The sequence below is a fragment of the Mytilus californianus genome, unplaced genomic scaffold (genome assembly GCF_021869535.1).
Source record: "Mytilus californianus isolate M0D057914Y unplaced genomic scaffold, xbMytCali1.0.p SCAF_3, whole genome shotgun sequence".
Lineage (NCBI taxonomy): Eukaryota > Metazoa > Mollusca > Bivalvia > Mytilida > Mytilidae > Mytilus > Mytilus californianus.
This window is the reverse complement of record NW_026262679.1, coordinates 43,638,266-43,663,288: the sequence shown is the minus strand read 5'-3', so window position 1 is coordinate 43,663,288 and position 25,023 is coordinate 43,638,266. Positions and strand designations below refer to the sequence as shown.

General features: G+C 32.5%; 2 protein-coding genes across 2 annotated transcripts in view; both read left to right on the top strand.

The window, feature by feature from the left end:
* LOC127734635 (uncharacterized) overlaps positions 1–14,474 on the top strand; it is a 30,616-nt gene extending 16,142 nt beyond the window's left edge. Inside the window, exons 6-9 of the mRNA XM_052244616.1 lie at positions 1,811–1,979; positions 4,480–4,757; positions 6,614–6,784; positions 14,199–14,474. Of these exons, the coding sequence (XP_052100576.1) occupies positions 1,811–1,979; positions 4,480–4,757; positions 6,614–6,784; positions 14,199–14,249 (669 nt within the window). The 3' untranslated portion in view covers positions 14,250–14,474. The remainder of the gene's footprint in view (positions 1–1,810; positions 1,980–4,479; positions 4,758–6,613; positions 6,785–14,198) is intronic.
* Positions 14,475–21,910: 7,436 nt separating this feature from the next.
* Positions 21,911–25,023, top strand: part of LOC127734633 (CAP-Gly domain-containing linker protein 1-like) — a 32,542-nt gene continuing 29,429 nt past the window's right edge. The window contains exon 1 of the mRNA XM_052244613.1: positions 21,911–22,036. Coding sequence (XP_052100573.1) covers positions 21,945–22,036 — 92 coding nt within the window. The 5' untranslated portion in view covers positions 21,911–21,944. The remainder of the gene's footprint in view (positions 22,037–25,023) is intronic.

The window sequence follows — 25,023 nt, the reverse complement described above, 5'->3', positions numbered from 1 at the left end:
ATTAATTATTCTCTTTAAGTGAAATGTTTGACGTTAACTAAAACAATAAGGTAAGGAAATTTTATACTGTATGTGCACAACCTTAGTTGACTAAAAAAAACTCAGTTCATTGTTAGTATCATTTTTTTTTGTGATAAAGGAATCCTGCAAAAGTAAATGCAAAAGTATTGCCCTTTGAACTTAAAAAAATCTCTTTCAGACGCATTTTAATCACTCTTATTCAACGCATTTTAATACTTACATGAAGTGTGACTTACTTATGACTTGTGATCTAAAACATAATTGTTGACTTAGCACTCAGAAAGTGCTCTGTCCCTCTGAAATACTTTTAATAAGCAAAGCTATTTATTTTTTTTAAATAAAAGAAGAATATGAGACCGAGCTTATTTATTCGCAAGTTCATGATTAGGCTATAAACCATTTTAAATAATTATCCATTGTTTAGGCTTTTTTTTATAATTTGAGTCCATTCATTAGAACTTGCATGGAATCAATGAGACAAAATGTATTGTATATTTCGTTTAATCATACAAGGATTGCAAATCAATTTCCTTTTATTTCAAATATTAATAAGGAATAGAATACTTTGATTATAATTTCTTTTTAATGTAAATGAAAAAGGTAGGATCAGGTATCAATACTGAAACAGAATTCCTGTTTGTGATCATTTTAACCCTGTCTAGATCCAGTAGTCATGCATATTTTGGCTACCCCTTGTCTTTATGTAGTAGAAATTTATTTCTGTGTTGATACTGGGAACAGTCAATATATATGTTCCTGGTTGATATATATTGGTTACAGCAGTAAAATTATTTACCAAAATATGAATATGAAAGTTACCCTTGGAATAATATATTATGGCACAGAGTAACATCAAAGCCCTATTTCAGTTCTGAAATTGTTGTAAAAGTGATAATATGTGTTTACCTAATTGTTTTATATATGTCTTTAGTATCAACATATATTTAGTAAAATTATTTTAATAATAATCACTTGTATATAACAGTATATGGTGCATAATTTTAATAATAATATATATGATAGTACCAATAAGTTTGTTCATGAAAAGTGTCAACAAAGGGACGTAACTCGTAAATTACTATCGGCACCGCTTCGTCAGAAATATCGACACATCGAAGTGGCACATTTGCGTATTACAGCGTATTAAGTGGCACAAATTTGACACGGGCCAGTTTATAAAAAGCCTCATCACATATTTTAAATTCAGCATAGGTTCCCCAGAAGTTAAGAAAGAAATTTCAACTGATGTGTTGAAAAAACTTGACGCGACGAGTGACGACCTTTGGTTTGAAGGCTTTGTATTCTAATTCAGTACGTTTAATCAAAACAATTTTTATGTGAGAACTTCTAAAAAGTATACACAATTGGCATTTGTAACGTACAGCATGCTTTGATTTCATTTGATATGACTTTTTGGAGGAAACAGAGTCGTTTCAGTTGAGGAAAAAATGACCCAAAAAATGCCCAAATATGGTAGTCACATGACTTCCATTGTTGCTTTAAGGAATGGGGTCAAACCGGGGTCAGCTTTCTGACTGTATAAAGACCAAATAAAGTACGAAGTTAAGGAGCATTGAGGACCCAAAGTTCCGTGAGGTTTTTACTAAATACAACTAAGGTAATCTATTCCTGGGGTAGAAAATCGTTAGTATTTTGAAAGTTAATTTGTTATTATGACCATATCAATGATAATTTATGTCAACACAGAAGTGCTGACTACTGGTCTGGTGATACGAATGACTGCATCGTTAGTTTTATACCCATCAAGTAATGATTGTATAATTATCAGAATGGGAGTAAGCGATTTGCCCGACGTAATCTACTGACTGCCATGGAAGGAGATGATATGGAACTGATAAACAAATGCTTGTTACATTGTGAGAGGACACAACTCGGTGAAGACGATGCTGATATGAACTATGCCCGACAGAAAATTGAGGTTCTAACTCTCAGGAAAGGTACACTTAATTTATCATAAGTTGTGTAAGCAAAAGCGTAAGGTAAATTGATATAAGTTTTTTTTTTACTTTGGAAAGTGGGGGCATGACTTTACATGCCGATATCTTTAATTATTTCTTACAAAGAAGATTTTTAAACCAAAACTGTACAAACATAACTTTTTTTCTCGTTCGTTAGCAGCTGAAACGGGACGCTACCAAATTATTGAGTTGTTGCGTCTCGTATATGTACAAATTGCTGTCAGTGTATTGAGGACGAATCCCTATGTATCCTAGTGTGTCCGAAATATAAGCAACTTTGAGAAAATACATCAAAAATATTTCTGTTACTGAACTTTTGATTATAAAGAACATCAAACGGTCGATTTAATTAGGAAAACAAGTGCCTTACTCTCCTATTTTACATATATATATATATATATATAGATAACAGCTGTTACATGCATTATTTAGTTTCTTCTATGGAGCTGTACAAAATATTTATGGGGATTATATAAGTATGCATATTTTTTTTTCAATGAGGTGAACTTTTTAGCATTGCCTCATTGTAAAGATACCGTACATCCATGTAGTGTGTTTGTCTGTATTTCACTACACATTGAAAGTTTTTAATTCACTACTTGTAACAGTACTACATGTACATGTCAATTTAGTATGTCTTCTTGTATTCCAATGATGCCTAAGATTTAAATTTCCCTACATGTAACGGTGCTGTACGTCTATGTGCTGTGTCCATCTTATATGTGTTAAAACTGCATGTGTATGTGCCAGTCGCCAACACTACCTTATGATGAAAAAGTTTTGTGGTACTAGTATATGTTAATGAGACAGGCTAAGAAAGTCAACAATATAATAAAATTAACTAAAGACATCTATAATTGTCTGTATTATATATGCGACATGACCAAACTGATTAATCAAGAGAAGTGGAACAGTTTCATTTTAATTGTTAACAGGTCATGGGTGAAACTAGTCAATGGTCAGCTATTGTAGTAACCACAAACATGCCAATTTTTCACAAACTCAGCAGTTGAGGTAAAAGTAGCAAACTTGGTATACATTATCACATGTAGTTTGAGCACATTGTCAAGTCTTAGTATTAATTTCAAATTTCAAATGTCAGATTACAAGGATCCAGGCCATTTGGAGCACGATTATCGTACTTAGACTCAGAATTCAATTAATCAAAATACTGGATTTGGTGTTTCTAGCACAAATTTTGTTCTTCCGAGTACTGAGTAAAGTTTCATGACCGACATGTACGTGTAGTTTCACTATCTAGCTCCCTAAAATAATACAACCGAAAACAGCTTGAACAGAAACTAACCGAATATACATGCGTGCTATACAACTTTCTATTGTCTGCATCCTCATTATTTTTCTCAATAGGTAGTAGAAATGAAAATGTTGCTAAGACAAAGATTCTCATAACATTTCATGTTGACTACAGGTTTTAAATTTTACTTTCAAATATTTACTACTTCTTGGTTTCCTGGTTTAAAAATGTCATTATTTGGCGTGTCGCAATCATATTTAAGGGCATACGATACAGTTTTGATCCCATAATGAAATTTTGATGAAAATTTGCATATAGGCTATTTTTTACCTGATTAAAATAAATATGTAATAAAAAATATACCATCATGTGCTACTTTTTGAGTAAATTGAGGTTGAAATTTCAGATATTTCCTCAAAATTCTGATTTGTGGACGTTTTTTTCTTTTCGATAGAAATACAAAAAAGTTTTGTTTTAAAAGATAAACACAAGATGTTTTTTGTTAAATTATTTGTAATTTCTGTTTTTCATAAATGTTCTATAAATTTGTACATTTCATTTTTACAAATAACTCATATTAATCAAATGATCATGTTTGTAGAAAAAAAAACGTCATTTTTTGCTGTATATTTATCAAATTTAAAAAAATTGCACTATTGACTTTTTCATGAAAATTGGTAAACATAATCTTCATACGTAATCAAACCAAATGTCATTTTAAAAAAGAGGGGTCCATGAACTCGTTTTCAAGTTAAATCAGTTTGAATGATAAAAATCAGTCGAAAACTGCATCTTTTCCCGATAAGTCACAGTTTGACGTCGCGAAAATAACAATTTACGTTAGCAACGTCATTACCTCCCCTGTAATTTACAACGTTAAACCACAATATACTATCCATTCAGTGTGAAATCGTGATTTTTTTTCTTTTATTCATTGTGCACACATACACCAACAAGAAATCACACTTTGTGATTTTGGAGGATACTACTTGGAACGATGTTATTGTTTTTAAATGAAACTTCGAACTTCAGATTTTCCAAAATTTCAAGCTTGCACTGTATTTTAGTATTATTATTATATATAGTGCCTGTTTACGTTGTAATTCCAAAAGAAATCAACAGGCATGTGTACGAATTTAGTTATAAGATGAGATTTCACTTTTACTATGATGCATGTAACAAAAACATTCAGGTTATTTCAATGAAATCAATGTTTATTTTCAGCAATCCATGATGCAAGACTGAGAAAAAATTTAGGAAATGTAGAATTGACAATCAAAATGATAAAGAGTTCTAAATTTATGAACATATTCTTACGCGATATTCAAGTATTGGAGAAGTTTGCCGAGTCTCTTCGTCAATTGAAAGGTTTTACGTGTGATCTTCCCAGGCTGCTAGATGCCTTATTAGAATTACGGAATCGAAATGTTCCGAATGATGTTGTCAAAAACACTTTAACAGCTCTTCTGGTATTGTTTGGATGTGATGTTGATGAAAATGAGGTTTGTAAGTTACTATCAATAGCCATGCGGGGTATTACTATCAATAGCCATGCGGGTATTGAATAATGATTGACATTTATGCGAGAAAGAAAATGATAGATTTATATTCCAAGACACATGTATATCATACAGGTAAACAAAACAGGAAAAGTCTGTCAATCGACTCCGGCTTTTCCCAAATTTTGAGAATTTTTGTTTTTATATAAAGCTGATAAACTGATATACTCCTGGTACTCTTGTTTTTGTACTTTTTCTACATTGTCATCTGTAAAAATGTTACTCAGTGGCAAAACAATTATACAATTATTGTATTATTACTGATAATGGTGTTTTTGTGATTATTTTCGTCATTTTGTCACATATTGTTGACAAATTTGCTTTGGGTTCGTCATACATGTATATATGCTTTAACTAAGTAAGTTTTAAGTTTTATCTAAATCATACATTCAATCTACTAGTAACGAGAATGTTTTCCCATTTATAGGGTAGGAGTCATACATGTAGGTTCGCGAATTTACCTACCACTAATATAAAAAAAAAAATGAGGAGATGTGGTATGATTGCCAATAAGACAACTATAATGTAGTATACCCCAGAGTTTAAATGAGGTGAATGTAAGCAATTATAGGCCACCGTACGGCCTTCATCATTGAGAAAAAACCCATATCGTATAGTCAGCTTTTTGCATAAAGCTGTCTATGTTTCAATCTGTATGCCCTTGACCTCATTTTAATCTATCACTTAACTTCTCGAGATTAAGCGATATTTTCAGTAAAAGGTAAAAGGTTGATAATTGTTTTCCAGAATCATTACACAATATACATTTCTGTCTGACAGGAATTTGATTGTCTGTTTTCATATGTTTAGGTTTTGTATTGTATATTTCTTATACAATAAGCTTGAATAAACAATGTCTTTTTGTTATTTGTGTCGTTGGGATGCTATCCCGTTTACGCATATGCCTGGTATCTCCCTGTATGCATATGCAAGGTGGAGTTCGTTATTATTACTTTTCATTACTTAGTTTCGATTTCCTGGGGAATGATTGCGAAAAGAAAATGATTCCCGAATGTCCTGTCATTCATTTGAATCTGAATTGTATACAAATTCATGTGTCTTATGCAAGCGCATGCTCAGATATAACAAACAAAATGCAAAATGGCCAACCAAATCATGCTTAATATTGCATACCAAAAATTTCAAACATCGGACGTACAGACGGACAAGGGTAACACTTATTATTCCACTGTTTAAACATATTGATAGTTTAATCAATATTTGATTGGTTGAGACTATCCCACTTGTCATTGAACAAATCTTCATATTCCATTCTGAGGATCATATTCCCCTCTGAAATGTCGGGATTACTTCGTGCGACGTTACGCGCGGTTAATGTACATAACGTTTTGAACTTCTTATTCTTCTTAAAATAGTGATAGCAAAAATCATTATCATGTTCAAATTTATTTCAGACGATAAAACAAAAAGACTTATAATTAAATTTTGATCCTTACTGTTTATCAATGGGTATCTCGTGTTTAGTTTGACTTACAAAAACAAGCGGATAAGAAAAAAAATGTATGCAAAATAATATTTAATGTATGGATAGTAAACAAAGCATAGGCAGTGGAATAAAACATTCATTTCCCTTTGCCTCGGGAGATATGAAGATTTGCTCACCCTCGAAAAATCATATTTCCCTCGGGCAGAGCCCTCGTGAAATATGAATATTCTTGGGTGAACAAATCTTCATATCTCCCTCCGGCACGGGAAATAAATGTACAGTATCCCCTCCGCTGTGGCGGGGGCATAAAATTATTTAAAAAAAACCAATTTGAATGTACATTATATTACAGGACTTTGAAGATATACAGTTACATTGCAAAGCTTTAGCGGGAAGGCTAAGTACACAAAAAGATTCAAGTTTCAAAGAAGCTGACGCCAGGAAAGCTCAAGAAATCATGGAGAAATACACATATGAAGAAAAACAATGCAGTACTATGGCAGCAGCTAAATTACATCTATGGGTAGGTGATTGATTGATTGTTGCTTCCAGTGGCAAATGTTTCATGTATGTTCGGGACGATATGGGTAGGTGATATTCTCAGACAATTGGATAAATGGTCACAAGCACTTGTCTCAGAAAAAAATCACATCTCTTTACCTGAAAGTTAGGTTAAGGTACACAGATATATTTTTATCTGAGACTAGTTCCTGTGTGGATGATGAATAAATGACAGGGAATCTAACCTCACCGTAATAACTATTATATTGTAGTGATATAATCATTTGTTATCAGTATACTCTTACAGTTTGTTGTTATATATTATATTAATATTTGTATAACAGTTATATATAATTTCAATCCATTTGTATATCATTCTATTCTACTATTCTAATGATAGTGCAGTGCAAGTGCATGGTGGACATTCTTCTGTTATAATTCGTTTTTTCTAATAGATTGGATTTGAGTAGGAATTCATATTTTCCCGCGTTTGTTACAAAACGTTCTTGCGATATTCTTCCGCATGCGTTAACACAAATTTTCGGTATTCTTGATTTGTTATTGATATATATATATATATATATATATATATATATATATATATATATATATTTCTCACGACAAAACATTTTCATATCATTTATCTATGTTCTTAAAAATTATTTTCATGAATTTTTATTGATGAAATTAATATATAACAAGCGATAAGGAATGTTATTTTGCACTCGATAATATCCGCGTAATTATACGAAATTACGTTCGGTTATCAGTCAAAAACGCAAGTCATGTGGGTAGAAATGTCTGTGGTAACATAACACCGGAATGCCCTCACGGTCATCCGCTGTAAAACAACAAAGTTTTAAACAAAACACTTTGGCCTACCACACATTTCAAAATGATGAAAATGACAATCCAGCATGAAACTGTATCGGATGCCCTTTAGGTAGATAGGGTGTCTTCCTCCATCTTGGATTTTGTAATACCTGAAAACAATCGGTCTAGATCTTTAATAGAATGTGCAAATTTTGAGATTAGTAGGTAATTCATGTGTAAGAATTTTCATTTCAATATAGAAAATGACATGTTTTATCATATTTATGGTTGTATTTTACAAAAAACAGAAAACTTTTGTTTGATTCAATCTTTTCCAACTTTGCCACATAAGGGGAGGCAACTCAAATGTAAGGGCAGATAATTCAGATAAAGGTACTTTTACAATAGATTGTGTTAGGAATTTACCTATTTTATTATGTAGCAAGAAAACGGGTCCGGTGACCCCATTTTTTCTTTTTCTTATCTGAAAGCATACTATTAAAGCTATCTTCTTATATTTTATCTCAAAATTCTATGGTGTAGTTTTCGTTTTATGGCAGAAAATTGGGTTTTCCATGCATAATCTATACAAAATCTGTTAATTTTGAACAACCTGTAGCGTGAAAATAAGCCCCGTGACCCATTCTTTTTATCATTTTTTTTTAAAAAGCTTGATATAAACTTCATTTTGGCAAATTATTAAAAAATTCTATGGATTATAATTTAGACACCCCATCTACCTTAAAGGGAAATCACACTATTGTTTATACGCATCGCTCTCGGCGCCACTATAGTGTCGTGACCGTATTATGACGTCGCCGTTTCGAGTCCGTCGTAAAGGTTGCTAATTTCTAAAATGGCGGCCCGCTCAAAGGGACGTTCACTAAATCAAGAGAAAGCAAATGACGTTTTGATTTAAGTGCAAAAAATGAAAATGCTACTCGAAACGGACAAAATGTATGGCAAAAAAATAGCCGAAAGTGGTCTTGATATGGTATTGAATTACCTTACATTTGGGTTTAATTCAAATGAGTTACTCTCTTTAAATAAAGATATTATTATTATTATTATTGAGTTAGTATTTACATACGATACCATTTTTACAATTATTTTTCTTAAAGGTTTATTAATTTCACCGAAAAATATTGTTAGATATGAGAAATATCAACATTTTTTGTTGATCTGGTCTTTATTATTTGTAGCGAAATCCGTCAGCTCAACTTTTTTTTGTAGAAAAACTTTTTTTATTTACTGGAAAGTTTATATTTTCTTATATTAACATATTTATTGATCTCGCAGATTTTTTAGTTTCACGAAGAAAAAAAATATTTAAAAACAAAAGAGATATAACACTTTTTGTCGATCATTTCAGTATAATCAAAGCGTACATCGGCGAATGTGAAATCCGTCCGGTCAACCTTTTTTTTTTAGAAAAACATTTTGTTTTACTATGAAGTTTAAATGTTCATGTAAGATAACTATTAATATCGCAGATTTCTTAGTTGTATGAAAAAATATTGTAAAACAAAAGAGATATTACTAGTAACACTTTTTGTCGATCAGTTCAATATTGTAAAGCGTACATCAGTGAGTGTGAAATCCGTCCGGTCAACTTTTTTTTGTTAAATATTCATAAAATGTAGTCTAATATTTCTAAGGTCTTCAAATATTAAAATAATCTATCAAATAACAAAAAAGTTCTGACTATTTATATCTCATCCGGTCAATACGGGCAATTGTCCTGTCATTAGTGTAACCCAACTGTTGGCAGCATATCGTCGCGATGCGGTATGTGGGAATACACTGGAAAAAATAACAATATACCAAGAGTAACAGCATGTAAGCATACAGCTTCCGGAATTTGTAGTTTTCTGTCCAACAGAGGGATGTAAATAAGAACAATGAGTTTCGATGTTCCTTTGGTGTCAAACGCCTCTCTCTCTCTCTCTCTCTCTCTCTGTTTTTTTTTTTTTTTGGGAAGGGGGGTATGGGGGCACAAACACATGAACACGAGTGATTCGTAGAGTAATCATATTTGTTGAAATATCAAACGTTATATAAGAATAACGCCAGTTAAACATCACTGTAAAAGAAGCATACAAAATTTTACATCGGTTGCTGTCTGTCGAAATCAAAGAAAATTTAGCACCGTATTATATTGTACATTATACTCAATCTTCCTTTAATGCTTTGTACAGGCTTACATAATTTGGGCACAAAAAAAAATCATATTTTGTAGTATTTCTTCAAACTGTCAATTATAGCGAACTGTACGACCAGCAAGTTAAAAAATAAGGCCGCTAGACGTCAGAGCAATCTGGGAATATCAAACACTATGCCTAGTTATTTTTGTACTATTGATGACCGTACTGTCTACAACAACAACAACAAAAAATCCACACTGTATATTTGGCTTTACAAGACTCCAACAAGAGAAATATTTAATACACACACATGTATTTATGTAGAGTAACATGTCTTTCAGAGTGCTAATCTGTAACCATCACATTAAGGTCCGTCTTGTGAAGGAGTATTCATCTCATATAGAAAAAAAATTTGTGCTGATATTCATGTAATATTTGCCACTGAAAGTTTTGCAAAAATCAAGAAAAAAAACGAAAACAAAAACAAAACAAAAACTAGTAGTTCAGATGTTAGTTCGTGTTCAGATCACTCAATGTGATCACTTGCATGTCAACAAACAGCGATATAGGGAGATTGTCAGATTCCGATCATGACTGTATAATAAAGGTCAACCATTTGTTTAAGGTAGCTGATTTACTCTTGATACCTTGGTTCTTTAAAAAAAAATGGCCAACATGATATAGCAGAGTGCTGAAAGTGGCACACACAATCAATCAGTTATTTTCCAATTACCTATCATTAATCAGTTTTGGCAAAAAAAAGTATATAGGCTATACCATACTGAAACATAAATGTGATAAAAGAATATACAATTCAAGAAAGAGAGGTGCACCAACAGAAATTAGAAACTGCAATCTTTCTTTTAATTTCATCGGATCTCAGATCTCAAAATTTTAACTCTTACCAGAATTTATTCTATCTTACAGTATAACTCGGAAGTTTCTAAGTGGAACTCGAGCTTCAACTAGAACTCCTACTCGAATTAACATTCGAACAAAAAATAAAACTCTAAATTTAGCTGGAACTCGAACTCTTATTCTACATCAAAGGTTATCAACACTCTCATTTGTCATCTGATAAAAAAATTCGTAAGGGTTCCACGGAACCCAATGTCTCGCCTACTTTTGCTGTTAATCGCAGGCTCAACAAAAATGAGAAAAAAAATCAATAAAAATATTCCTCTCGATACTATCTTTTGATTGTAAGAAGCTTCTGTCCAAGTTTGGTATAAATCTAGGATAGTTTATGGATCTAATAAATGTTTTAAAAACTTTAACTGCATACTGTATGTAATGTTGACTGGAAGAAAAACTAAGTCCATTTATAAGTAAAATACGGATAAACAGGTACAAAATTTTGACAAAATTTCCTTCGAGATACAAGCTTTTGATCATAAGCAAGCTTCTATCCAAGTTTGGTACATATCCAGGATAGTTTAAGAAAGTTATTGAAATCTTAAAAACTTTAACCACAGAGTGAATGTATTGTTTCCTAGCAGAAAAACTAAGTCAATTTATAAGTAAAATACGGAAAAAATAGATTTTTTTTTTACAAAATTTATTTCTGGATACTATCTTGTGATCATAAACAAGCTTCTGTCCAAGTTTGGTAGAAATCCAGGATAGTTTAAGAAATTTATTAAAACTTCAAAAACTTTAACCACAGAGTGAATATTTGTGGACGCCGCCGCCGCCGACGACGACGCCGACGACGGAATGTAGGATCGCTATGTCTCGCTTTTTCGACTAAAGTCGAAGGCTCGATATAAAACTAGAGTTAGATAAAATATATCGACATGTCCACAGAAACACGGATAGATGTAGCAGAACAAGAAAAAAAACTAGATCCGTTTATTACAAATTAAAAGATTTTTTTAAATACATCAACTGGGAACATTATATGTTCCTGATATCAATATGGCGATGTGTATTTTATTGTCAATTAACTCTAAATTATCAGATGCATTGTATTTCTCATAACATACCAACGTTGAGCGATTAATCGAACGGTAATAGAATATACGTAATACATGTACATAAAGTTTTAATACACAGGCGATGAACATTGAACATATTATGTACAATGAACATGAAACGATGTATGAAAAATGGGTGCGGGATGATAGAACTCAGAAAAAAATTTGGTTTCCACAGTTCGAATAAATTATGAAGCGTTGTGTAATTACGGAACCAATTTTAAATTCCTACCGAAAATAGGTTTCTTTTAAAGTGCTGAGTTTGTGGCATTTTTAACACAGCATTTCAGGTTTTATCTTCCCGGTGCGAATGGACAAGCTAGTGAAATTATGGTAACGAAATTATTCTGCCTGCAGTCTAAAAGGAACGTGTTACTTTTCAGCCCGGATACCCTCAGTCTTCCGAGGTAGAAGATTCTTTATCTGGAAGCCGAAAATTATTTCTATAATACGGCATGAGGCAAACATTCGTTTTCCCCATACAACAAATGCAATTAAAAAAATGAGATGACTTCAACTTTGACAATTACTTTATAATAAACTGTTATTGTATCTATGTTTAACGATTCGATAGATTGATAAAGATATCAATGAATAATCAAAATACCTTAAAAAATGTTCAAAAATGATATTATATTTTGTAGTGAAAAGGTTTAATTCAACCCAAGAGTTGCAAGAAATGCTGTTATGCCAGCAACGTCGTTCTATAACGTTAAAAGGTTATAGTTCCCGCCAAAATTCAATAATAAAGATTATTTCCGTTTTAGCGGATTTAAAACATCGGTGACCCCCCTTTTTTATTTATGCTTTTAAAATCTTCCCTGAAGCTGCAACTTTTGCAGAAGTTTGAAGGGGAAAACATTAGTAGATTTTTTTTATTTCAAGAAAAATCTATTATAAATAGCAATTAAAAATGGCGGGAAATGTTCAAATGTCTTCAAAAATAAGGAAACCGAGACAAATAAATGTTCATAAGGTACAAGTTACATTTGACTGTTTTTGTTATTCCAGTTAAACATAGTTTTTCAATAAGTTTGTCTTTTTTTAACAATTTAGAGCGGTCTTTCTATATTTCGTTATAACGCGATTCTTTAAGTTTTGATGACGTCATATCTCGAAAACAACATCGGTGACCCCAATTTTTTTTTCGCCTAAAATATCTTAAGAAGTATGATCTGTCTACATGCAAAATTTCAATGAATTATTATTAGTAGTATAAATAGTGTGATTTCCCTTTAAGGTTGCACTTCTGTAAATATAGGCAATGCAATTTCCCATAGGAACTCCTTTCATGGCTTAAACTGTGCGACTTCTCACTATGAATTTTCGTAAAAAATTATATCCTAGACTAGAAAGTTCATTTTGCAAGTTACTATTTTTTTAAAGGTCAAAACATAGGGCTGTACGGCATATTTTCACCATTTATATGCCGCGAACTTCTAAGAGTTTAAAATTACACTAAAATTCTGTACTACCCCTCCCTTCACCTTGGGTCTTCCTAGGAATATAATTTGGCCGCTATCCATGTGTATTTACACTGGTAAAATTCCCAAGTTGTATCTGTAGAGATCATATCTGGGAACCAGTAGGTAAACAAGACAAAATATCTATGAATATCATATATCTCCTCAAAAGAGGCGTGGTTTGTGCAACAGCTGTATTTACAAAGTGCAACCTTAACATTAACGTCCAGTGGCAAATATGTCATGTGTGTTCAGGACGATATGGGTACTGAGGTGATATTCTCAGACAATTGGATAAACTTCAATGACACAGATAAAAACAACACAGTATTAAACAAAACACTTTATTGGTGAATACTTCATTTAATTTCAAAATTACAAAACGCTTTTCATCAAAAAGTGCAGAATCACATATTTGTGAAATATATGTATATAATATGGTAAACATTATTTTATTGTAAAGTGCCAGATTTGTTATTATTTTTTTAATCAAAATTCTGTGGACGCATTTTCGAGAAAACATAATTCAAAGTGCCAAAAAAAAAGTAAAATCACAAAAATACTGAACTCCGAGGAAAATTCAAAAAGGAAAGTCCCTAATCAAATGGCAAAATCAAAAGCTCAAACACATCAAACGAATGGATAACAACTGTCATATTCCTGACTTGGTACAGGCATTTTCTTATGTAGAAAATGGTGGATTGAACCTGGTTTTATAGCTAGCTAAACTCTCACTTGTATGACAGTCGCATCAAATTCAAAAATGCATATCTTTTGCCAATATTTCTATATTTGCATGCAGTTCAACGAGTTTTAAATGCATCCAAAATTTCAATAAAATCCGAAATATCTCTGAATTTACGTATACGTTGCATTAAAGTAGCTATGAATGTAAATTTCCTCGAAATGTGAATCTCCACATATTTTTTTAAAAGAAAAAACCCGAAATAAGACGCAAAATAAGTTTCTAGCATTATTTTTCATTTGTAGACGATACTTTGTTTTTTGCTTTACTTTTGACATTTTTGACATTGTTTCAGATACAGGACGTTTCCAAGAAAGTATTGAATGACTTTAAAGATGACAGCTAAGAAACATATATACGATGCTTACATGAACAGTCTGTGGATACATAGAATGTATTCTATAATATCAGTTGACGAATAATTAGCCTATGATATAATATTTTAACATTTGTCCAGTAGAATATACTTGTCGTCATATAAAACTATGTTTGTTGAGCGAAGTTTCTATCAACATGACTTTCTTGCAATCTTCAGTAGTCGGAATAATAAAAAAATGGATTATCAATAATATTGGTTTGTTTGTTTGTTTGTTTGTTTAAAAAAATATGGAATGCTTTGATTGATATATTGCTTTGACACCTAATATGAGGAATGTTTTGTCCAGTGAACATCTAATTTCGAATCTAGAGATTTCATTCTGAAAATAACATAACTATGTATAAATTTATACATGTATAGCTTTCACCTTAACAAAATCTTAAAAAAACACCGATTGAAAAATATTGAAATGAATTTTCGCTGAAATGATCTAGTAAAAGATGATCAAATGGTATTACACAGTTATAAAATGGAAACCCTGCTTTACAAAAATCAAAATAATGATGATGAAATAAACTCAAAATACCTTAAAATATTTTTTTAGTTTTATAATTTTGTAAACTGTAAAATTTGATACAAGCATGATAATCTGGTGATATTTTTTTGTTGTTGAACAAAAAACTTCCTCCATGTTACTTTAAGTCCTTAAAGGGTAAAATCTACAATTCAAACAAGATTGTGGACTATTGGAATGGCGGAAAGAATATATTGTATATTGTTCAATATTGTCTGGTTTCTGTCTCAATCGTATGAATCTGATTTCATGCATTTTTGGTAACCAGAATTGAATGGAAGAATCGTTACTGCCATTAGACGTCAATCCGTAAGAAATACTTCGGAAGTGTTTCAGGATATTGGCTGAGAAGTTTTAAAAATTGTGGTACCCGTATGCGATAAGATATGCAAAAACATTAAAGACGTTGATTGTCATAAACTATACTAGTAGCTTCACTTGATATCTTTTAGACATTTTAAATGAGACATTATCCATACCGTACATGGAAGTTAACACAATAGATAATAATAGTGAATAAGGTTTTCTTTTTATTGTTTTATCTGAATTAAGAAACATAACTATTTGTTATATTATACCAGAATTGGTTCCCCTAGTAATGGACTTCTGGTTATACCTATCCGGGCAAAATTTCCTTTAGAACCCAAACCCTTTCGTGTGTGTATATTCCTATTCAAGCAGTAGATGGCATTCACAAGAATGGGGCTTTTTCTCTGCTCTACGAGCCTTATCTTCTTGTTACCAAGCTCTATTGAATTATGTCGAACCGTGTTTTGTTAAAACTAGACCGCATATAATTATAACTTTCGTATTTGTGTCAAAGGCATCTTATATTCACGGTATGGAAGGATTTATTGAATGATTGTTTGATGGTGTTTAAAGTCACTTTCTGCATTCTTGGCTTCATCGCGACTGTTAGTTTTTATTGGCGGAGGAAGCCTGAGTACCCGGAGAGAGAGCCTGGATTGATATAAAGGGAGATCTATTGTTGTAGGCCGGGGGGAGTTATACAAAAATAAAAATTTAAAACAAAGGTCACCGTGAGAAAATTGAGACTGAAAATTGGGTATTTTTGCACTTTTGTAAAAAAAAAATTACAAATTTATAAAAAAAATTGAATCGATATTCTTCGTCATAAATTAATAAGATTGGGTTTATTTTGAAGTCCAAATAAAAAGAAAATAAATACATACAAGAATGACTAGTAAATTATTCAGGCCATGCTTAAAATTACGGATAAGATGCTCAAAGTGGGATATTCATTTTACCATAAAATCTCGAAAAAAACAATCTGTATCAGAAGTACCCCTCTCTTTTTATTCTGTTCATATTCCAACTGAGAAACATTTCATGTATAGTTATTGCAGACTGTTGAATTTCTTTACGGCTTAATTTAAAGTCTCGCGGCAATTTAGAGTTAGACATGCCGCGGTCGTGTATTGTGTAAGACCATATGTTGACCTCTACATTTTTATGCCCCCGCCAAGGGGGCATTAAGTTTTACCCTTGTCCGTCTGTTTTTTTAGTTTGCCACAACCAAATGTTATGAAACGTATACACAGTGCTTATTACAACAAAAACACAGATCAAGTTTGAATTTTGGTGGAGTCACTTTAACTGTTCTAGAGCTATGCCCCTTTACAAATGGAAAAATTGCTGAATTTTTCGTTTCCGTTCTCTAACTTTAGTTTGCCTCAACCAAATGTTATGAAACTTATACACAGTGCTTATTACTACAAAACACAGATCAAGTTTGAATTTTGTTGGTGTCACTTTAACTGTTCTAGAGTTATGCCCCTTCACAAATGGGAAAATTGCTGAATTTTACGTTTCCGTTCTCTTACTTAAGTTAGCCTCAACCAAATGTTATGAAACTTATACACAGTGCTTATTACTACAAAATACAGATCAAGTTTGAATTTTGTTGGTGTCACTTTAACTGTTCTAGAGTTATGCCCCTTTACAAAGGGAAAAATTGCTGAATTTTTCGTTTCCGTTCTCTAACTTAAGTTTGCCTCAACCAAATTTTATGAAACTTATACACAATACTTATTACCACAAAACTCAGATCAGTACAAATTTGGGTAGAGTCACATTTACCGTTCTTCAGTTATGTCCCTTTATAACTTTATATGATATGCAAGCGGGGGCATCATCTGTGTCCCATGGACGCATTCCCCATTTATTTGTTTTTTTTTTGTTTTGGTTGTTGGGCTGCTGTTTCATTGACATACCCCCAAAACATTCTTTTATTCACATTTTAATCTTATTTAAGAATTTCACATTTATTCATAAAATCGAACTGTTATTAGGGTAAATGATAAAAGTTGAAAAAAACTTTACAATCGTTTCGAAATTTTTTCCTAAGTTTTGATCTAGCAAACATGATTGAATTTATATCTTGAAGACGGGACATGTTACCTTTATTTCCCCATAACTTTGGTTTTGATTTATGTGTCCTTTTTATTTATCTCTCAATTTTCCAACATATACCGAAATTACAATTTTAAAACAAGTCACCAAAAGCATTTATAAAATTATGGTTAGTAAATATTCAGAAAAACAACATAATGTTGTAGAAACCTCAAAGTATAGCTGTGGTAATTTTTGAAAAGATTTATAAAGTTATTACGGAAAATTACACGCATGACGTCCCACCGAATTTGACGTCTTGTGGAAATTCAAACGCACACTACAGGGAGATAACTCTGTAAAAATCAGCTGAACGTTTTAATCAAGTTCTATTGTTAAGGAAATATAAAGCTTCTCAATGATCAAAATTAGTGTTTGTCAAACTGCTATATATACAATGAAATTTCTCCGATAAAGTGTGTGGTTCCAAGTTTTTTGAAATTTTATATTTTTGTACAACGCGCCAAGAGTTAACTCCCTTAAAACTATCGGTTGCCTTAAATATCTTTAATATCTTAAACTACAAACATAAACTCTAGAGAGCTTTTAACCAAATACACGCAAACATATAAAAAAAAACATGTAAACGCAATCATGCAAGCAAATTGAAAATAGAGAAAGCACACATAAAAGTAAGCACAAACATGGCAAAGCGTTATACATGCAAACATAAGCAATAAAATAATAAAAATATCCAATAAATCAGATCACGGGTGATGCCAAAATATTTGACCAGTCTTGTTTTTATTTTTATTTTTTAAGAGGGGGGAGGATAAAATTTGCAAATCAACCAATTATAACACATGTGCCTCTAAATAGAAGATTAATACGAGACAGCCTTGGTTACTATATACATGTACTTGTGTGATTATGCAGTAAGTAGCGGAAGTCTACTCTCAGTGCAATAATTCAAAACTGATGATTTTATACTTACTTGGCAGATCATGTACAAATTGAATTAAATTTAAATTGGGATGTTAAAAACCAGTCCTCTTCGCCAAATAGAATAGTAGTAAGAATTAAAGAAAGTACATGCGAACTAATAGAATATATCTAAATTCGATAAAAACGATTTTAAAGAAAGAAAGAAAAATATATAGACCGGTATACGATAAGATACCTGTGGTTATGAGACTAACATAGAAATAAACTTTCGATCAGTGTTATTGAGGTCTGGAGCTGGCATGTCAGTAACTTCTAGTAGTCTTTTTTAATTTATGTTGATCATTGTCATTTTGCTTAGTTTCCTCTGTTACCTATTCAAAAATCGGACCCGGACTTCTTTTAAACTGAGATTTTATGTGCGTATTGCTGTTTGTTTATTCCACATTGGCTAGATGTATTAGGGGAGGACTGAGATTTCACAAATGTTTAACCCTGTCGCGTTTTTGCACCTGTCCTTAGTCAAGAACCTCTAGCCTTTGTTAGTCTTGTGTGTTGTTTTTTTAAATTTTGATTCATTTGTATGTTTCGGAGTTTAGTGTGGCGTTCATTTTGCTGAACTAGTGTATTTAATTTTTCAGGGCCAGCTGAAGCCCTCCTCTGGGTGCGGAATTTTTTCGCTGCGTTGAAGACCCATTGGTGGCCTTAGGCTGTTTTCTGCTCTTTGGTCGGGTTGTTGTTTCTTTGACACTTTCCCGTTTCCATTCTCTATTATATTAATTGGAAATAAACTTTATAAAATTCCAAATTGTCAACCGTACAGAAATAATTTGAATTTTCAGAAAGATTTTTTAAAAAGCCTACAAATTTTGTATATATGTAAACTAAAAACAGGAAAAGCCCCGGAGTAATTTATTTTTAACTGCTTAATCTAGTTTTGAACCATCACTACGGGATATACTCATATTTAGTGTTATTACATAAATGTATAAGCTGTTTAAGGCAGAAACATGGAAATATTTTAAACATTAGCAATGGGCAGTATGAGGTAAAGCAATCTGCTTTTAAGTTCTGAGAGTGGTATTCTGAATATTTTGATGTTTCACGGGGGTTAAGCAAGGGGATACCTATAGAGTCCTACTCAGTTATACTAAGGCAAAGGTCTATAGTTTATGAGTTAAAAGCTTTCCTCTGGATGTAATAAGTGACAATTGACTTTAAATATTAATAAGACTAACAAATAATTCTTCAATAATATAATAAAAAAATCGAATATTTTTTTGCAAATTATAAAAATGAAAAAAATAACAAATGTTTTAGAATAACCCTTGCTTCTGTGACATCGCGGCAACACCGCCTGCACCGTGTCCATAAGCCGACGAGGAAAGGCATTACATCGACAACCGAAAGCTATATTTTTATGTAGCATAGGTGGTCGAGTGGTCTAGGGCCCTGGACACGGTGCAGGCGGTGTTGCCATGATATCACAGAAGCAAGTTCGAATCCCGCTGAGGGAAATTTGAAGATCTAACATTGTTGTGCTAAATTTGAGATGATATATATATATTATGGTGTTAGCCCTGTATAACCACGTGTTATCCGATGAAGACTGTCTGTCATAAAGTTGACACATGTTTAGACGTGTATGCATAAGGCGTTTGTGTAATGCTAATAATGCTAGGCGGTGTTGTCGTAGAAGTGCAGAAGTGAAAGTACAGGTTCTATACCCCCTGTCGGGGAGGAAGTAAAGAATTAAATCTGCTCTAACATTGTTAGGTTGATTTTCTAGGCACTTTATATATAAATATATATACACTTCTGAAGAAATTGTAAATAAGGCAAGGAAATCTATGTTCGCTGTCAGTTAAGGTAGCATGCATGCACTCACTAGTAAGAATCATAGCCACTTAAAAATCAGAAATCACTCATACCATGGAAGTAAAATGAGAGTCAATATAATACTTCCATGCTCATTCTAATGTACAGTTACAAAATATAGAGCAGAAATAGGCACAAAGATATCAACTTACAATAAAAACTTGATCATAACAGTAAAACAGAGCTAGGGAGAAATCTATTAAAATGCAAATGAAAGTTAAGCTTAATAAATACTAAGAATAACAAATTCCGAAATTAATCCATTAATGATTAAATTAATCTTTTTCACTTTCTAAAAGTTTGCATGGACTACTCAGATTGCTATAAATGGTTTACTTATATAAAAGAATTAAACCAGTCTTGAGGGCTTCAACGCTAACAATAATTAAACGAAGTAGGAAAAAATTGACAATTTTAGTGTTTACAAAATATGTAGACTTGTAATAGTAAATAACGATAGTGAATTGCACGTTTACAAAATTTTTAGCAAACTTAAGAATGGAAACTTACTTAAATTTCAACTTTTTTTAATTAGATGTAATGACAAAAATGAGAATATAGTAGATCAGTTTTTATTGATAGAAAGAAGAAGTCATTTAAAATTCTTCTATAAAACGGACTATATAAAAGCAATGAGAAGTGATTTAATTGCAAATAAGACAACTATCCTCAAGAGACCTAAGGACGAGGGTGTTATCAACTATATAGGTCACAGTACGGCCTTCACCAAGGAGCAAAACCCATGCCGTATAGTATAAGATATTTCTACATTTTTGTAAATGGTCCCGACGTGTCAAAACGAGAAGTAGTTTATAAGAGAATCTATGCTAAAAAGCAAAAAACAAACATATTTTATTGCAGACTGAAATATCGTAGGATGACGTTCTTTAAATTTTTAAAATTCGTAAATATATTGTATATGAATAGATATTTTGTTTGAATTCATACTTTTTCGAAGTTTTTCATAAGTGGAGCAGGATGTGCTTTCCCATCCCGAGCACCTTAGATCACATCCAAATTATTATTTTTTTGGGGGGTTCGTATTGCTCAGTCTTCAGTTTTCTATATGTAGTGTTTTGTGAACTTGTTGGTTTTTTTGTCGTTTTCCGTTATGTTATGGTGTTGTCATTTTCTCTCGGCCTTTGAGTTTTAAATGCCCCTAGGTCTCTTCCGTCTCTTTTGTAGGGATATTGTTTCCCGGTTTTTTGTTTTTGTTTTATTTTGTATATGCCATTGACGATACAGTATATGTTTGTTTGTATAGATTCATACAGTCTGTCTCTTTTTGGGGCGATTTTTTGTTGTTGTTCACGGTTGTTTTTTTTTACCTTGAGATTTATTTTTTGTAATTAATGGACTTATAAGATTTTAAAAATCGGTAAACTGCTGTTGCAGCTAATATATCCTTCTATCCTTAAAATCTGTCACCTTTTAGAAAAAAATTCATTAGTTGTTTGTTGTCATTGGCATTATTTCTTCTAATTTAGCGTACATAAACAGAAGGTCTAATCTCAATTTGCTCAACGATTATTAAAAATGAGGTTTCAGCCAATAAATCTTTAATTTTGTAAATTTTGGTATAATATGGTGTTTTTTTTTTTGAACCTGTTTACCTTAATTCTGACAGCCAAATATATCACGACCGAAACACTGCACATGGGATAGCTTTTCTTTTAAATGTCGGATCATATGTCAATCTAATTATAATTAATGTACTTTATTGACTTATTCTTTTTTCCAACATTCATTCTATATACTTTTGCACCCCCTTATTCTCTATTCTCTATTTATTTTTTTTTTTGCTCATTTTTCTATATTCATTTGTTTTGCCAATATTCTCTATTCTGTAAACCCCACCAAAACCCTCGTGGATACAGGCGTTATTTCCGGATTTTTTTCATTTATATTCCTGCAACGGTTGAGCACTTGAAGAATATTGTGACGTCATGACGTCATGACACCGGAAAAGAAACAGTATGGCAAAACTGATTTTCTTTGTTTTATTTCTGGTTTACGGACTGCCAAACATCTTTGCAAGGCGCTTTTCCCGAGAAGACTTTTATAATGGGTAAGCTAAAATGTAGAAATTTTTTGTAAATATTTGAGATAATGCAATAGTTTGTTGCATTCGATGAAAACTTCTGCTGCGTTAGAGCAGAGTACATAAAAGTACTATGTACTCTCCGTTCATGATTTTGAATGAACGAACTTACAGACTACCACCCGCATTGTAATTTGTAGTCCGGTAACTTGTGGTTACATTAATCAACTTATTTGTTAAAAAGAATAACCGGTCAACATTGTATTTAAGTGTTGAATAAAGTAAATTTCGAAACGACCCAGAAGCCCACGGCCACGGTTCACTGACCTTGGCCTGGGTTTACCGGTTTCGAAAACCAAAATTGGTCCAGTAGCGAACCTGGCTAAATCTTTGTATTCTATAAACATTTACTGGTGTGACCGGAAAAATACAAGCTTGGAAACAATGAAACCAGACTTCCAACTCCTTTTTAAGTAACCCTTTGTCAAATATTGATCTAAAAAAAAGGGGGAATAAGTCACCTCTTAGTGCATTTTAAAAATAGGAATCGGTATAAAAATTTATGAGAAGTATATTATATAAAAACGATTACATATTTGCCCTTATTAAAATCCAAAACATATGAATTATAGTTACTATCACGCACAATATCTCAAAGCCTTAGGTCGTCACATTAGCGATTAGCACTATTTAAAAATATGGAGATGTGGTATGATTGCCTATGAGACAACTATCCACCAAAGTTCCAGTAAAGTGGATGTAAGCAATTATAGGCAACCGTGCGGCCTTCTACAATGAGAAAACCAATACCGTATAGTCGGCTATAAAAGTCCCTGACATGAGAAAGTACGAAACAATTCAATTGAGTAACTAACAGCCTAATTTATAACAAAACAATTTACGAATAAAAGATATGACGGACATGAACCAACGACAACCACTGAACTACAGGCTCATGCCTTTAGACAGGTACATAAACAACGTGGCGGGGTTAAACATGTTTGTGAGCGCGCCACCGTCCCCTAACCTGAAACAGTGGTGTAACAGCACAACATAAGAACAAACTTTATAAAAATCAGCTGAAAAAGTCTTAACTCATACGTCATTTCTGGAATCATGTCTTTCACCGAAAAAGGTCGTCAATTTCGCACGCCTTTATGACGTCATTTACCAGATAGAAGGCGCGCCTGTATCCCTGCTCTTTTAAAAGTTTCCAGCGCTTTCAAAATCGTCATTCTGTAGGGTAGTATAGAAATAAAAGAGGGACGAAAGATACCAGAGGGACTTTCAAACTCATAGATCGAAAACAAACTGACAACGCCATGGCCAAAAATAAAAAGACAAACAGACAAATAATAGTACAGATGACACAACATAGAAAACTAAAGACTAAGCAACACGAACTCCACCAAAAACTGGGGGTGATCTCAGGTGCTTCGGAAGGGTAAGCAGATCCTGCTCCACATGTGGCACCCGTCGTGTTGCTTATGTTATTACAAATCCGGTAAATAGTCTAATTCGGTAGGTCACATTCGTGAAAAGGGAAGGGTATTGTAGTTACGACATAAGGAACATATCCGATATCATCTGTGAAACGGTTATTCCATAACGGTCAACCAACTCGTGATGGCGTCCGTAAAATTTACGAAGGGATGATTTCAACTTCACCATTTGGAACTCTTGGTTTAATAGCTTCCTTGTGAGCAGCAATCCTCTATCACAGACTACACGAAATACGTCGGACCGTCGGACAAATCCGGTGAATAATGGATCGGTCTGGTAAAATTTTGTTGAATTCCGGTCCGAATGTCCGGTGTTATATTTTTCGTGTATTTTTTTAAAGACCCTACATTTTTCCCAATTTTGGGGGCAAAATTCCCAAAAAATTTCAAAATTTATTCTCATCTTTATTATTCATGACAGCGATGTTTATTTTGTTCAACCGCTAGCTTTATGCCGAAAATCGCATACAAGTAATGTGTAAATCCGAGTAAAAACATATCTGACTGAAAAAAACAACAATGGCTGCCATCAACCGGAAATATAAACAATACCGGATCAGATTCCGGGAACGGATAAGGTCAATTTCCGGGTTTGCCGATCAAATACAATTGAAACATAAAAAAAATCCAAGCAGGTTCACAAAATACAGCTATGAAATATAAACACTAGAATTGAAAACCAAAAGATATATGAAAATGAAAGAAGATACAGGAAATATTTTATACAGAAACTCAAAATTTTTAGTTCACAAATAATTTTCATGTCAAAATCCAATAAAATGTGACATTACTTTTCTTTATCACTGAAATGCATTCAAGCAATTGTGCACAACTTTCATCAAAATACATGTATACACTCTTTGTCACATGATTTTGTTTTTGTGCATTTTGGAGAGGAGTAGGGCACAATAAGTCATAAGATTGTTGTATTTTGTCGGATAATATACAATTAGATGTAAAAAAAATTGGTCAGGTAAAATTTCATTCGGTCTGGTAAAGCTAGGTTGTTTACCAGACCGAATGTCCTGTAAAAATAAAATTCATTCGTGTAGTCTGCTATCAAGGAAATCATGATAGGAAATACAAGCCCGGGAATATCGTATCAATTGGGAGATATATACTTCGTATGCAGGCGCTGCTGGAATGTTGCTATATAGAAATGGAAAGTTCACAATTGGGAAGCTGAAACCTTCTCTTTTGTCGTAAAGTTTTGTTTTCAATCGACCTTCATTGCCATTTCTAGATCTGAGAGTACTCGCAGTTACTGACAGCTAGTTCGAAGCCAATAACAACTAATACATACAAACATGTATTTAAGACTAAAATGTCAATCAGTACACATCCAACATCCAATTAATTTAGTGTAAAGACGTCATTAACAGCCAGAGACTGAGAAAAACATGACCTTGTGCAGATGGATTTGCATTAAGAACAACGAGGAATGTTTTACAAAAAGCTTAAGATGACATCTTGAATGCCATTTTATTATTTTCAGAACCTTCCTATTCAAAC